The sequence below is a fragment of the Rhinopithecus bieti genome, unplaced genomic scaffold (assembly GCF_001698545.2).
Source record: "Rhinopithecus bieti isolate Rb0 unplaced genomic scaffold, ASM169854v2 scaffold_50877, whole genome shotgun sequence".
In the NCBI taxonomy this organism is placed as follows: Eukaryota; Metazoa; Chordata; class Mammalia; order Primates; family Cercopithecidae; genus Rhinopithecus; species Rhinopithecus bieti.
The window spans coordinates 426,290-443,115 of record NW_016821745.1 but is presented as its reverse complement, the minus strand read 5'-3'; the positions used below and the strand labels follow the sequence as shown (position 1 = coordinate 443,115).

Below are 16,826 nucleotides of genomic sequence, written 5' to 3'. Positions count from 1 at the left end.
CCGCCCCTCCCGCCCCAGGGCAGGGCTGGGAGGGTACAGCCCAGGGGCGGGCTCGGGTCGCCTCCCGGCCGCCGCGTCTTCGCTGCCCTGGGCCGGGCGGGCGGGCGCCGAGAGCCTCCCAGCCCGCCCCGTGCCCCGCCCGCCCGGCTGCTTCCGCGGCGGCGGCGTCCGCACATGGGCTAGGCTGCCAGGATGTTCAGCTTCGAAGGCGACTTCAAGACGCGGCCCAAGGTGTCTCTTGGCGGCGCGAGCAGGAAGGTGAGGGCTGGGTTGGCGGGGCTCCCTCGGCTCGGGACCTGCGCGGCCGGGGCTCGAGGCTGGACTCGGGGCCTCCCTGGCCGGGACTCGGGGCTTCCTCGCCGGATCTCGGGCCAGCCCCAGCAAGGACTCGGGGTTGGACTCGGGGCGGAGACCTGGGGCCAGGACTCTGGCTGGGACTTAGGGCTGGACTCGGGGCCTCCCTGGCTGGAACTCGAGGCCGCGCCCGTGGGGGTCTTGCCTGTCCGCTGCGCTTCGGGACCCGGGCGCGCTGGCCGTGGCTCCTTTCCATGCAGGCAGCCGGTGAACCCTGGCACGCTTTGTGCCACCCAAGGTGAACTTACCCTTTCTGGGTGTTTCCTTTCAGAAATGGGGCTTTCCGTGCTCGCTCCCGCATGGCATCAGGGAGTGGTTGCTTTTCGAATGCCACCTGAAGGGCGTTTTCGGTTGTGGAAGGTGAACGGCACGCATTTGCTGATGTCGATAATCTCGGCGGAGGTGGAGGCAGAACGCCTCATGAATAGCCACGTGTTTGAATCCAAGACCAGGGCAGTTATTCGCTACCGGCCTCCCGTAACTGTGGAGAGACTCCGGACTTGTATCTGTTGTGATAGGCCATAAGTTGTTCGCATGGTAATTGTTTAGGATAAGGGTAGGCAAACCATGACGCTGCTGTTCTAGTCTAGAATTTCCAGCTGTCTGTCCCTGAAGACGGGCATCGGTTGGTTCACTGGAACCGCTAAGTCTTTGAATGCTGTGTGGTCTTCCTCCCGCCCCTCCCTTCCCACCCCTTCCCATCATTTCTGAAATGTTCTTTAAATTGCTTCACCTAGTTTTTCTTGTTTGTCAGTATATTCTGTATATCACAACCACCAGGTAGGCGCGTAACGCGGAGTGGATGCTGGCAGGCCAAGGAGGAACTGCTGTTAAGATTGTGCTGTGGTGCTGTGTTTGGTAGTTTCTGAGGGTAGAAGGGAACCTGGGTAAAGAGTTGGGAGAGAAGTGTGCTGATCCTTTTTAAGCTTTGAGGTTTGTGTAATGGTGATTGCTTGCAAGTCGCTGTGCTACAGAACTAAGTACTGTTCGGTTACAGGGTGGTTACAGGGTGGGCGTGGTAGCACCTAGGGGCTTCCACGTTAATGAAAATTTCTTAAGAGATCAAAGGATTTCTCCAGTTAGAAGAGACTTCCGAGAATCTCTGGACCAAATCTCCTTGCTTTCAAGTTGTGAAGGTGAGCTGCAGAGCATTTGAACGAGTGCGCATTCGCACAGCAAGCTAGTGGCAGACCACCTGAGACTCCATGTCATTTTCACAGCGCCGCGCGGCCTCTGTTGCAGGCAGGAACACCCCACGGGCCATGGATGTTGGTCCCTATTCACCAAGAAGTGCATCTCTGCTCTGAGGGAGTGAGGTTTCTTATCTGTTGATCAGAATCTCGAGGGAAGATACCCTGAGCTGTGTGAAACAGTCGCCCCTTTAAAAACAAAACACTTTTTATTGGGGTATAACGTAAGATACAGTCAGGTTCACAAGCACTAAGGAGATCCTTGTGCAAGTGAAATTGAAGAGGAAGGGCGTGAGGGAAGCTGGGTAGGGAAGGGAAAGGCGTCTCAGCTGGAGGCTAGCTTTAGCCCCATCTCGCCAGGAGCTTGCCACAATTGGCCCTAATTGCGGCAGAGGGGCTGGTGGCTGCCCCCCCCCACCCCAGGATGAGGGTGGGAGTGTGGCACTGCTGACCCTGAGCCGAGGGCCATTATTCTGGGAGAGAGTGGCAGTAAAGAGTCCTTAGTAGGAACTGGCAGCAGCTGGGGCATGGGTGCCCTGGCCTGGTTAAGGTATCTGGGTGGGGACCCAGCTGTATGTACAGCTTGAAGGATTTTTGCATATGGACACTCTCCTGTAGATGGAATACCGCTCACATCAAAGGAGGACCATTTCCAGCATTCCAGAGGCTCCCTTGCGCTCTCACCCTTTAATTACAGTCATGTGTGACTTAAAGAGGGGGACACTGTCACTAGGCCAATTGGTTGTTGTGGGACCATCAGAGTGCACTTAACACACACCTAGATGGTGTTGCCTGCTACACACCTAGCGGCTTGGTACAGCCAGTTGCTCCTCTGCTACACACCTGGACAGCGTGTTTCTGTACTGAATACTGTAGGCAACTCAATGCAATAGTGAATATTTGTGCATCCAAACATAGATACAGTAAAAATACAAATTATAATCTTATGGTACCACGGTGTATATGTGGTCTGTTGTTGACAGACCGAAAGGTCATTATGCCGGGTATGTCTGTATTCCAGCCCCACAAAGGTGACTGTCCTCCTGACCTCTGTTACTGTAGTAGCGTTACCTGTTGAACTTCCGGGTCATGGAGCCACTCGCCACTTGTCTTTTGTGCCTGGCTTCTTTGGCTCGGCTTCTGTCTTAGAGGCAGATTCCATCTGCCTCAGTGCACGGCATTGCCCTTTGTGTGAACGCACCATGGTTTATTCTATTTTCTTACAGGCATTTGGCGTGTGTGCCTTTTGGTGCACCTAATATTCTTGTGCTGGGTCCTAGGTTAAATGTATGTTCAGCTGTTGTGCACACCACTGCCACAGTTTCCCCACGTCGCATGTCTACAGCATCTGAAGGTGTCCAGGTTTCCACATCTTTGCCAACACTTGATATTGCAAGCCCTTTTATTTTAGTGAGGATGTAGTTTCTTTGTGGTTTTAATTTTGTTTCCTGACAGCTAATTATGTTGAGCACCTACATATGCTTATTTTCCTGAATTCTCTTTGACTGCTGCATAAGTCCCTTCCCTTGTTGGAAAAGTGAGAAGTTATAGTTACTCTTTTCTCATGTCTTAAATTATTATTTGAAATCTTCCCTTTCTGGAGCTTAGTGGAAAATGGAGTAGTTACTATCTTTTGAATAACTTTTTTCTTTTTTCAAGTTAAATACTTTTAGTACTTATTATTTGTATAGATCTCTGTACAACAAGCCTGGCTTGAAGAAGTTTATAATCTTGCTGGGCAGATAAGACTTAAGCAATTAAAAATTAAATAACAATAGAGAGTAATTGCTACATTCTAAATTTCCCTTGATCCTGATTCAGAAAAAATAAAGTTGTTTGGAGCTTAGTCCTGAGGGATGGGTGTAATTAGGATGGGTGGAAGACAAGAAGGCATTCCAGGTTTGTGGAGTAGGGGGTGTGTGGAGTAGATGTAGATTGGATTCCATTGATTCAAAGTCACTTTGGGGAGCTACATATTGATTACACATGGACATAGAGATGGGGACGATAGACACCAGGGACTACTAGAGGAGGAAAAAGAGGGACAGGGAAAAGGGCTGGGGAACTACCTGTTGGTTACTAGACTCTCCCCTGGGTGATGGGGTCCTTCGTACCCCAAACCTCAGCGTCGTGCAGTATATTCTTGTAACAAACCTGCATAGGTACCCCCTGAATCTAAAATAAAAGTTGAATTTTTGTTTTGTTTTGTTTTTTTTTGAAACGGAGTTTCGCTCATGCTGGAGTGCAGTGTTGCCCAGGCTGGAGTGCAATGGCTGGATCTCAGCTCACTGCAAACCTCCGCCTCCTGGGTTCAAATGTTTCTCCAGCCCCAACCTCCCGAGTAGCTGGGTTTACAGGCATGTGCCACCACGCCCGGCTAATTTTGTATTTTTAGTAGAGATGGGGTTTCTCCATGTTGGTCAGGCTGGCCCTGACCTCAGGTGATCCGCCTGCCTCGGCCTCCCAAAGTGCTGTGATTACAGGTGTGAGCCACCATGCTCAGCCTGAAATTTAATTTGCTCTGTCGCCCAGGCTGGAGTGCAGTGGCCGGATCTCAGCTCACTGCAAGCTCCGCCTCCCGGGTTCACGCTATTCTCCTGCCTCAGCCTCCGGAGTAGCTGGGACTACAGGCGCCCGCCACCTCGCCCGGCTAGTTTTTTGTTTTTTTTTGTATTTTTTAGTAGAGACGGGGTTTCACCGTGTTAGCCAGGATGGTCTCGATCTCCTGACCTCGTGATCTGCCCGTCTCGGCCTCCCAAAGTGCTGGGATTACAGGCTTGAGCCACCGCGCCCGGCTGAAATTTAATTTTTTTTAAGTCACACTGATTTCTGCCTTTAAATATTTCTGACATCAGGATACACACTGATAGCATGATACAGTTTAATTGGTGGTATGTTTTTCTTGGTAGTGTTTAGAAGAATATCTTGGGGTCATCTGATTTTAGGTACAGAAATGGACTAAAACTGGCTTAGTAGGCAAAACAAGAAACAAAAACAAGTTTATGAAAGGATGCGTGTGTCTGACAGAACAGAAAGGTCGGAAACACCAGATAGCAGGTATCACCACCACAGGCGCCGCTTGTCCTTCTCCGGGAGCCGGGTGCACTCCCTTCTTTGTCTCCTTCATTCCTGGCTCTGCAGACTGGCTTTCTCCATTTCACACACATGGTTTCCTAGCTTAAGGGTCAAGAAAGTTTGATCATAATTACTAATTTTCAGGAGAGGACAGTCTGATTGGCCTGGGTCATGTTTCCAGCTGATAAGCGCAGTCTGAGGGGGCTTGGAGGCTGGGTTCAAATGGAGCAGTCTAGGTGCACCTGTGAGTGGGGGTAGATTCTTCAAGAGGCAGGGAGTGGTTGTTGACTGAATGCCTGGGTTCCTGTGGGACAGACACAGGAAGCAGTCTGGGCTAGAGATGCAGATTTGGGGGTTATCAACAGACTGGTGGCTTAGAACACAGTTCCCGAAGAGGGCTTGGAGTTTGGGACAGGGTGGGACTCGTGAGGTACTGCAACATTTAATACGTGTGGGGGTGGGGGCAGGGCTTACAAAAGAGTCACACCTCCTAGAGTGGAGGACAGCGGTGTCCGGGGAGTGAATCTCAAGGAGGGAGGAGTGACAGGCAGTGCCAAGTGCTGCACAGACACAGGGTCCACTGACGGCGGAGTTGGGAAGAATTGGGTGATTTGAGCATATTCTGTAGGGTAGTCAGAGTTGGAAGTCAAGAGCATAGCACATTGAAGAGCAGATGGAAAGTCAGAAACAGGGCCAACCACAGGCCGGATGCTGTGGCACATGCCTGTAATCCGCCACACCGAAGCCTGAGGCGGGAGGATCGCTGGCGTGCGGGAGTTCAAGGCCGCAGTGAGCTGTGATCATGCCATAGCACCCCAGCCTAGGCAACACAGCATGACCCCATCTCTTAAAAAATAAGGCAGGGGCGAGGCAACAGGGTAGACCTTTTTTGAAAAGAACCAGAAGATTGGATGATAAAGGGAAATTCGGGGTCTCGGGAAGAGTTTTGTTTGTTTTGGGGGACGGGGGAAACAAGTTTATAGACTGGGAAGTGGGGATGTTAAAAATGTAGGGAAGACAGAGTGGCATAACTTTCAGAGTCTTGGAGAATACCCAAGAGTGGGGAGAACTGAGTGTGAGCAGGCAATGGGAAGGATTTTGAGACTGAAAGAAGCTAGGGATGGATATGGATATAGAAAAGTTTGTAGACCAGAGGAACTGAAAATTTGTAACTTTTCGTAGATAGTTCTGACAATAGTGGGAGTAGAATTAAGATCACTTTAATGTTTGCCCAGTGCTTTTTTTTAAAAAAAAAAGATAGGTTATTTTTTAGAGCACTTTGAGGTTTACAGTCAAGCAGAGGGTAGGGTTCCCGTATGCCTCGTCTCCCTCACCTCACTTTCCTCTGTTACTAGCATCTGGCATTAATGTGGATCGTTGGTTACAATGGAGAAACCAATGTTGATGTGTTATTATTCATTGAAGTCCATAGTGTACATTCAGGTTCACACTGTGTGTTGTGCCTTGTGTAGGTTTTGACGAATATATGATGACATGTATCTACCCTTACAGCATTATGTAGAAAAGTGTCATTGCCCTAGAAATCCTCAGTGCTGGCCAAGTGCGGTGGCTCACGCCTGTAATCCCAGCACTTTAGGAGGCCGAGGCAGGCAGTCAGGAGTTTGAGACCAGCCTGGCCAACGTGGTGAAACCCCGTCTCTACTAAAAATACAAAAAATTAGTTGGGCATGGGAGGCTGAGGCAGGAGAATTGCTTGAGTCCCAGAGGTGGAGGTTGCAGTGAGCCTGGATTGTGCCACTGCATTCCAGCCTGCGTGGCAGAGCATGACTCTGTCTCCAAAAAGAAAAAAGAAAAAAGAAGGAGGCCTGGCACTTTGGAAGGCCAAGGACGGTGGATCACCTGGAGTCAAGAGTTAGAGACTAGCCTGGCCAACATGGTGAAACTCTTGTCTCTACTAAAAATAGAAAAATTAGCTGGGCATGGTGGCAGGTGCCTGTAATCCCAGCTACTCAGGAGGCTGAGGCAGGAGAATTGCTTGAACCCGAGAGGCAGAGATTGCAGTGAGCAGAAATTGTGCCATTGCACTCCAGCCTAGGCGACAAGAGTGACACTCTTTTAAAAAAGAAAGAAATCCTCATTGCTCTCATATTCATCCGTCCCTCCCATCCCTGTAACACCTGGCAGCCACTGATCTTTTTACTGTTTCTACTCTAGCCTCTTCCACGATGTCATATAGTTGGAATCATACACTATATAATCTTTTCATATTGGTTTCTTTCACTTAGTAATATGCATTTAAGGCTCTTTTCATGGCTTGACAGCTCATTTCTTTTTACTTTATTTTTTATCAATTAATAGGCTTTTTTTTTTTTAGAGTGGTTTAAGGTTTACAGAATAATTGATGGGAAACTATAGAGTCCTCAAAACCTCCTCTCAGCTGTACGCTGTTTCCTTTGTTATTTACATCTTGTATCTGTGTGGTACATATGTGACATTGGATAACTATTGAATTTTAATGAAGTCCAACTCGCCAGTGTTTTTTTCATGGATCTTGCTTCTGGCATTGTATCTAAAAAGTCATTATCAAAGCCAAGGTAACCTAAATGTTCTCATATATTCTAGTAGTTTTATAATTTTGTATTTTACATTTAGGTTTCTGATACATTTTGAGTTAATTTTTGTGGAGGGTATAAAATCTGTGTCTAGATTTTTAATTTTTGAAGTTTTTTTGTTTGTGGATGTCCAGTTAGCACCATTTCTGAAAAGACATTCCCCAACTCCATTGAATGCCTGCCTTTGCTCCTTTGTCAAAGATCAGTTGACTATATTTTTATGGATCTATTTCTCTTTTGTTTTTTTGAGACGGAGTCTCGCTGTGTCTCCCAGGCTGGAGTGCAGTGGCGCAATCTCGGCTCACTGCAACTTCTGCCTCCTGGGGTCAAGGAATGCTCCGGCCTCAGCCTCCCGAGTAGCTAGGATTACAGGTGTGCACCATCACACCTGGCTACTTTTTGTAGTTTTAGTAGAGACGAGGTTTCACCATGTTGGTCAGGCTGGTCTCGAACTCCTGACCTCGTAATCTGCCCATTTCGGCATCCCAAAGTGCTGGGATTACAGGCATGAGCCCCCATGTCTGGCCTTTATGGGTCCATTTCTAAACTCTGTTATGGCTTTATTCTCTCCTCCACTGATCTCTCTCTCTTTTGTCAATACCATACCATCTTGATTACTGTAGATTTATAGTAAAGTATAATACTTAGTGTATGTACTAACCTTTTTAAAATTTGAGACGGAGTCTCCTGTTGTCCAGGCTGGAGTGCAGTGGTATGATCTTGGCTCACTGCATCCTCTGCCTTCTGGGTTCAAGTGATTCTTCTACCTCAGCATCCTGAGTAGCTGGGATTATGGGCATGTGCCACCATACCTGGCTAATTTTTGTATTTTTAGTAGAAACCAGATTTTACCATGTTGGCCAGGCTGGTCTTGAACTCCTGACCTGAAGTGATCTGCCTGCCTCAGCCTCCCAAAGTGCTGGGGTTACAGGCGTGAGCCACTGCGCCCAACCATAGGCAGCATTGAAGTCTGGTAGTGTGAGTCCTTCGACTTCCTTCTTCTTTAGTATTGTGTTGGCTCTTCTGGATCTTTTGCCTCTCCGTAAGAGGCAGTTTGTTGATATTCACACACACACACACACACACACACACACACACACACACACACACACACACAAAACCTATTGGAATTTTGATTGGGATTGCGTTGAATTGGTAGATGAAGTTGGGAAGAACTAAAATCTTGACAGTGTTGAGCCTTCCTATCCATGAATATGGAATATCTCTTAATTTGTTTAGTTCTTTTCTTTCTTTCATTGGTTATATAATTTTCCTTATATATGCCTTATACATGTTTTGTTAGATTTATACCTAAGTGTTTATTTTTGGGAGGTGCTAAGGTGAATGGTGGTGGTTCAGTTTCAAATTCCAGTTCATTGCTTATTGGTAGAGAAGCAGTTGACTTTCATGTATATTCACCTCATGTCCTGAAATCTTACTATAACCACTTCTTAGTTCCAGGAGGGGTTTTTTGGTTGATCTTTGGAATTTTCTGCACAGATAATCATTTCATTTGCAGCCAAAGACAGTTTTATTTCTTCCTTTCTGATCTGTATGCCTTTTTTTTTTTCTTTTTTCTTTTCTAAGACCATCAGAAAGCAATGCATTTTATTGTCTTTCTGCATTAGGTAGGATTATAGTTGAAAAGGAGTGGTGAAAACTTGCCTTGTTCTCAATCTTAGTGGGGAAGCTTTGAGTTTCTCATCATTAAGTATGATATTTGGTGGGTTTTTTGGTAGATATTCTTTATCATATTGGGGAAATTCCCCTCTATTCCTAGTTTGCAGAGTTTTTATTATGAATGAATGTTGGGTTTTGTCAGATGCTTTTTCTGTATCTGTTCATGTTACGTGTGATTTTCCTTCTGCAGCCTGTGGGTATGACGGATCACATTAAGTCGTTTTAGAACACTGAGCCTGTCTTGCATATCTGGGATAAACCCCGTCTGACTGTGATGCGTAATTCTTTGTGTACATTGTTAGATTGAGCTTGTTGACATTTCCTTCAGGATTTTTGCATCTGTTTTGATAAGGGACATCAGTTTGTGGTGTTTTTGTGATGTCTTTGTCTGGTTTGGTATTAGGGTGTTACTGGCCTTATGGAATGAGGATACTCTAGGGCCTACCAAAACCAATTACTGTAGTTTTTTTTGTTTGTTTTGTTTTGTGTTTTTTTGAGACAGTCTCCGTCACCTAGGCTGGAGTGCCTGGAATACAGTGGTGCGATCTCATTGCCACCTCCATCTTTGTGATTGTGATGCCACCTCCATCACAATCATTCAAGTGATTCTCCTGTCTCAGCCTCCTGAGTAGCTGGGATTACAGGCGCCACCACCTTGCCCAGCTAATTTTTCTTTTATATTTAGTAGAGATGGGGTTTTGCCATGTTGGCCATGCTGGCCTTGAACTCCTGGCCTCAAGTAGTCTGCCTGCCTCAACTTCCCAAAGTGCTGGGATATAGATGTGAGCCACCGTGCTTGACCTCGTTTACTCTAGTTTTAACTCCTCCCCTTTGATCGGTCTAGATTGTTAAGATGATAAGAACTTGATTGCTTAGTTTTGTAAAAGTGCCCTCTATTATATAATTGAAGGGATTACTTAGATTACCTAGAATATTTTAACTTAAAACATTTTATGCTATTTTGTTTTAAAAAGCATGCATGTAATGCATGTGTTAGTATAATGCTCCATATACATTGCAGTGGAACATAAAAACTTTTTCTTACAGATCTGGCATCAAATAAAGTCAATATTTTCTAAGATCAAATTAGTTCCTTTTTTTTCTTTTTCTTTTCTTTTCTTTTTTTTTCCGTTTAAGAGACAGGGCCTCACTGTGTCCCCCAGGCTGGAGTGCAGTAGCTATTCACAGGCATGATCGTAGTGCACAGCAGCCTCAAACTCCTAGTCTCCAGCGATTCTCCTGCCTCAGCCTCCTGAGGAACTGGAACTCCAGGCTTGCTACTACCCAACCCCAGACTGGCTCTGAAAATGTTGATTGACTGTCAGGACTGGTATTTATTTAGCAACACTATATTTGTTCCCTTGAATACAGTTATGCTGTATCCTTTACATATAGGAGCAGTAGACTGTAGTTCCCTGCTACAGATAAAGTCAAGAGTTCTTTTTTTTTGTTTTTTGAGGTAGAGTTTTGCTCTTGTCACCCAGGCTGGAGTGCAGTGGCGCAATCTCGGCTCACTGCAACCTCCGCCTCCCAGGTTCAAGCAGTGCTCCTGCCTCTGCCTCCCGAGTAGCTGGGATTACAGGCACCCGCCACCGCGCCCGGCTAATTTTTGTATTTTTAGTAAAGACGGGGTTTCACCGTGTTGACCAGTCTGGTCTCGAACTCCTGACCTCAGGTGATCCACCCACCTCAGCTTCCTAAAGTACTGGGATTACAGGCGTGAGCCACTATGCCCGGCCAGGAAATCAGCCGATTTTTAAAAATAGAAACCAAGCAGAATGGAAGGAGTGAGACTTGAGACTAATTGTCTCATTTTCTTTGGACATTAAATCTGGGCGTATAGGGAAGTGGGTAAAGTACTATACAAAATTTAAGGAGACACTGTCAGGTTCATGCACAGGCTGATTCTGCATGGCACATCCCTGAGAGTGAGTGCCTCCTTAAATTTGTGCCTTAGGCATCTGGCTTGCCTCATCATATCCCCTACTTGGCTTTGACCACTTGAATGTGTGCTGATTTTCTTGAGTTACAGTGTGAATTGCCAGCTAGGATCTTTAAAAGGTTAAAAAATAGATAGTCTCATAAGACCGTAGAATAGCCTCAAAAAAAGTTCTTGCAAAAGCTGTAAGGAGCTTCCCTCTGTGACTTTTCTTTAATTCTTCTATTATAGAATGTAGGCACCTAGGAATTTGGAAGTGGGGCATCTCATTCTTTGACTGTGACCTGTGTTGTATACTGCCTTTAAAGCAACTGCTTGCTGCATGCCCCTGTTCTCTACAGGCCTCCAAATGCCACCCTTTACCATTTGTCAGCATGAAGGAGAAGCCATGCTTTCCATAGCCCATCACCTTTGGTGGTGGTCAAATTACAGGTGGTAATGCCTGCTGCTGCTGAGGGCATACAGACACTGGGCATAACCCACCTAGGGTTGGTTATAACAGATTTATCAAGAGTCTAACAAGGCCGGGCCTGGTGGCTCACACCTGTAATCTGAGCACTTTGGGAGGTGGAGGTCAGGAGTTCCAGACCAGCCTGGCCAATGTGGTGAAACCCCATCTCTACTAAAAATACAAAAAATTAGCTGAGCGTGGTGGCACCCACCTGTAATCCCAGCTACTTGGGAGGCAGAGGCGGAAGAATCGCTTGATCCCGGCAGGCAGAGGTTGCAGTGAGCCGAGATGATACCACTGCCCTCCAGCCTGGGTGACAGGCCAAGACTCTGTCTCAAAAAAAAAAAAGTCTAACAAGATACGGCCCCTCTGATCCAGCAGAACAAATTTCTACATTTAGAAATGTAAAAATTTATTCTAGTAAACTAATATGCTTAGGAGAAGATGCACGGGAAAGGTGATTTTATGGCGTTACTTATAATACTGAAAAATACTGAAACAGCCTACGCGTCTAAATACGGGACATTTGTTAAATAACCGTTAATATAGCAATACAGTGAAATACTGTGCAGCCATTTAAAGTGGTCATGATGTGTATTAATGTCTATCATTAATTTATTAGCATACTTATGAACATGATTTTTTGTTAATGGGAATAAGTAGATTACAAAACAGTATTGCAGTCTGCATTTAAATTATGTTAATTTGAACAGTCAAGATAGCTACTTTCCCAGTTTCTTAATTTCCACTGAATGAAAGAAAGATACTTGTTGCTTATTGCTGTGTAATAGAGCTTAAAGCAATACATTTTTGTTACCTTGGTCAGTTCTATGGGGCAGGCATCTGGATCCACTTCGGGGCTGGCCCGTTCACAAGCCTGGAAGTTAGTGCTGGCTGTTGGCAGGAGAGTCAGTTCTCGGCCGCTTGCGGGGCTCCTTAGGGATACCGTGTCCTCATGGCAGCTGGCTTCCCGCTAAGCTGCTGACCAGACAGAGCAGGGAGGAAGGGCAAAGCCTGTGGTGACTGACCGTCTCAAAGCCTCGCACTGTGACTTTGGTCATAGTGAATTTGTCCAGCCCACTCTTGGGGTGAGGGGAGTCGGGCTCCACCTCCTGAAGGGAGGCAATAGCAAAGCGTTTGTGGAAATAATCCTAAAGCCTCCGTAGAAGGGAACTTCAGTTTTAGCTAAGTCGTAAATGTTAGCACTGCAAAACAAATATGCTATGTTTTCTGTCTCAGCCTATTAGTTAAAAACTGTGGTTTTCCTTCTTACCTCTTTCCTTCTATATCAGTAGTTATTGGCTACATAAATAACAACACAGTGAGTTAAAAAGCAAGCATTGTCAACATACATTTTGGTGAATGTGAGTTCACTCAGAGGAGATTGTGTAGCTCTTTGGAAATGTAACAAAGAAATTGGCAAACTAGGAGCAGCTTAAAAAACAAGCAAATAGAGAACTGACTTAAAATGCCATTTTTCTAGATGAGCTCTCCTGATCATGTGCTATCTTTTCATGTGAACTCTTACCTTCTCCCTTATGCTGCTTGGAAATGTTTAGGTTCCTGCATTACCCTGCCTGAAATACTATCTATTAAGCCTTTTAAGTATCTTCCTCAAAAAAGCCTAGTAGAACCATAAGGAGTAATTTGTTTGTAACAGTGCAAATTCACTGATTTAGACCATTGAGCTTTTTAATCCATTTGCTCTTGGAGAGAAGAGGGGGCTATGCAGTTGGACCAAGGGGAGTCAATGATTTTGGAGTTAGTCAGTCCTTGGTTTGTCACCATGACAACCGTGGGGCAGGCGGTAGCCCTGTCATGACGGGGAGGAGAGGTGAGGGAAAGTGAGAAGCAGTGGAGCATCACAGAAGAGTGGCTGTCATCTGAGAACGCTTCTGCACAGCCTTGTACCCAGAAGTTGGTTTACCTTCTCTTCTAGTACCATGTGTGTAACCTGTTTCCAGAACCCCAAGCAAGCATCATTTTTTGTGTGCTGGACTGGGTGGGATTCTTAGGACTATTTACATATTAACATTCCTGTCACCAGTTAGAGGGACAGCATGGGCAAGGGTGTCCAGCCATGGAGACGGGGTGTTCAGCTACAGGTTGTGGCCAGAATGGGGGTGGGCAAAGGGTGTGGGCAAAGTAGAAGAGAAGGCTGAAAGGAAGGTAGTCAGGGACAGAGCTGGGAGGAAGGTAATCAGGGACAGAGCTGGGGGGGCATTGTAGGCCACACTAAGGCATACTCAGGGAGGACTGGAAAGCCGCTAAAGGGTTTTAAGCACATTAATGAGACTTAGGTTTTAGAGATGCGTGGGGGGCAGTTTGGGTGTTTGATTCTAGGGAGGCAAGGCCTGAAGCCAGGGAAGTCAACGGAGAAGCACCCGCACTTGTGCCTGAAGAGCAATGAGGGCCTAAAACCTGCAGAGGGCATTTTCTTTTAAGGATGTTTGTTTCTCTTCTTATTTGTCACATTTAGATTTGCTGTGATACTCATTATTTGTTCTCCTGCAGGGCGCTTTTCTTGTATGTGCTCATTGATCTTGACTTCTGTTATGTGAGGCAGAGGTGTTAGTGTCCTGTGGAGGAAGAAATCAAGGCCCAGAGTGTCCAAATAATTTAGCAAATCCCACAACACTGCCCTGTGGTTTATCCGGATATCGTAAGGCCTCTCCCTCGTGTCTGGGCAGGTTGTCTTGCCTGCACATCTTGCTTCTGTCTTCTGCTTTACTTGTGCATTCCTGTAACTGCTTGGAAAGTTGGAGGACCACATCCTGCAGGCACTGAGAAGGTGGCTCCAACAGTCCTATATCTTTTGGAACTAATTTTTCTTACAATGCAGCTTTAACATTGTTTAATTTTTTGCCAGGCGTGGTGGCTCACGCCTGTAATCCTAGCACTTTGGGAGTCCGAGGGGGGTGGATTGCCTGAGGTCAGGAGTTTGAGACCGGCCTGGCCAACATGATGAAACCCCGTCTCTACTAAAAATACTAAAATTAGCCAGGCATGGTGGCGGGCGCCTGTAATCCCAGCTACTCGGGAGGCTGAGGCAGGAGAATGGCGTGAACCCCAGAGGAGCGGAGGTCGCAGTGAGCAGAGGTCGTACCACTTCACTTCAGCCTGGGTGAAAGAGTGGGAAAGTTTTGTTCTCAAAAACAAAACAAAATTGTTTAATTTTTTAAATATTATTTTAGAGATGTGTTAGTAGACACTAGTTTGTTGGCAGCACAGTTCACATCACATCTTGCTACTATGAAACCCCTTTACTGCAAAAAATGAAATCGTAGTAAGTGTAACCTTGAAAAAAGAATAGTTAACTCTGGAACCAGCTGTCTGTGACTTAGCTGTTCATCTTTTCTGGGCTTTTCTTTATTGGATCATGTAATGGGAAAGTCATAATTCTCTAATTTTTTTTTTAACAGAGTCAAAGTCTCACGATGTTGTCCAGGCTGGTGTTGAACTGAGCTCAGTTGATCCTCCCGAACCTTGGCTTCCCCAAGTGTTGGGATTACAGGCGTGAGCCACCATGCCCAGCCGGAACATCATTATTCTTGATCATGAGAAAGCCAAACTAGATTATCACGAATCTTGCTTGCTCTAAGAATGATTACGTTTCTACTCTGCAGTCAGTGAGTGGCCTTTCTAGAAAGTGAACTTTCTGGAGGCTGAGGCAGGCAGATGCCTTGACCCCAGGACTTCCAGATCAGCCTGGGCAGCATGGTGAGATCCCGTCTATACCAAAAATACAAAAAAAAAAAAAAAAAAAAGTTGGGCATGGTGGTATGCACCTGTGGTTTCAGTTCCTCGGGGGGCTGAGGTGGGAGGATGGTGTGGCGGGGCGGGGCCAAGGTTGCGGTGAGCCAAGACCGCACCACTGCACTCCAGCTTGGGTGACAGAGCGAGGCCCTGTCTGGGAGAAAAAAAGTTAACTTTTTCTGGCCGGTGGCTCAAGCCTGTAATCCCAGCACTTTGGGAGGCCAAAGTGGGTGGATCACAAGGTCAGGAGTTCAGACCTGTCTGGCCAAGATGGTGAAACCCTGTCTCTACTAAAAATACAGAAATTAGCCAGGTGTAGTGGCAGGCGGCTGTAATCCTAGCTACTTGGGAGGCTGAGGCGGAGAATTGCTTGAACCCGGGAGGTGGAGGTTGCAGTGAGCCAAGATCACACCACTACACTCCAGTGTGGTGACAGATTGAGATTCTGTCTCAAAAAAATAAATAAATAAATAAATAGACCTTCTAAACAGCATCCATGAAATCATCTCCCTGAACCCCCTAACTTCCCACTATTATTTTCTCAGTATCCTTTCAGAACAAGTCTAAACATAAACATGTCCTCCCCTCTCATTTGCAGTTAAAATGAGAGATCATATTGCTTTTTCACCTCAACAAAATGTCTTTAGTGATTCCATATCAGCATTTTATATTTGTTATTTTGTGGTATATAATATTCCATAGCATAGTTTATATCATACTTAATATAACCACTTTCCTATCAATGGATACATATAAATTGTCTTTAGAGTTTTGCTATTAAAATAGTGCCTTATTTACGACACAATTCTGAGGTAAGAAAAGAAAGTCTCTTGGTGTATATTGTGGTATTTAAATGATCGCATTTTGCATTGGATACTTCATTTTTTCTCTAGTCAAGTGAAGCAGGAGTGGAGAAGGAACAAAGAAATCTGTAACTGGTTGTAGTCAGTTAGACTTTATTTTTAGAAATGAGCTCTTATGATTATAAAATAATATTGATAATTGGAAATGTAGGATATACTGAAATGTATTTAACAATTGCCTATTGGAACCCTACCCATCCCTTAGAAATGAAATGCTGTTAATGCATAGTCAGTTTTTTTCCCCATCTTTGTGATGGTAAATGGTCAAATATTTTCCTAGCATTTTAAAAAATTTCTTTAGAATTTGCATCATTTTATGCATTGTTTTATAAATATGATTTCTAGTGGCTTATGATGATGCACCTTTAAGTATGTTTTGCATATGTGAAATTGGTGATTCTCATATTTTCATAGAGGTTCTTATTTCATGTAGGTCTGCAAAAAGGAACCCCACCCCCCCCACACACACGGTAGCTTATGCATTATTCACAAATGTTAACTTTTAACATTTTCGTTTACTCAAAGTCAGTGTTCTTTGAAGTGCATAAAATAGCTAGCATTGTGTTAGTGCCTGAGAGCCAGAAAATACTGAACTGAAACGGATGTGAAGCTGATAATACTGTGTAAATGGAGTAAATTGTTAATGGAAGATAAGCCAAATAGATGAAACAAAAACCTCACAGTGTTTTTTTTTTTTTTTTTAAATCAAGATATTTACAAACGTGCTAACAATCGTTCTATAAATGCTCAGTGATTAATTTGGGCATGTTGTCTTTTGGAAGTTACTTAAATTTACTTTGACATTCACTCTAGTTTTTTAACATAAAAATTTTAATGAAATCTGATTGAAACTATGTATGCTTTACTATTTCAAATAAAGAATAAACTTTGTTACCACTAAATTTATTTAGTGAAGAAAGCATTTTCCCCCCATTTAAAATCATT

At 45.1% G+C, this 16,826-nt stretch overlaps 1 protein-coding gene across 1 annotated transcript in view; it reads left to right on the top strand.

The window, feature by feature from the left end:
- UBE3C (ubiquitin protein ligase E3C) overlaps positions 1 to 16,826 on the top strand; it is a 150,155-nt gene continuing 133,329 nt past the window's right edge. Inside the window, exon 1 of the mRNA XM_017860580.1 lies at positions 1 to 258. Coding sequence (XP_017716069.1) covers positions 193 to 258 — 66 coding nt within the window. The 5' untranslated portion in view covers positions 1 to 192. The remainder of the gene's footprint in view (positions 259 to 16,826) is intronic.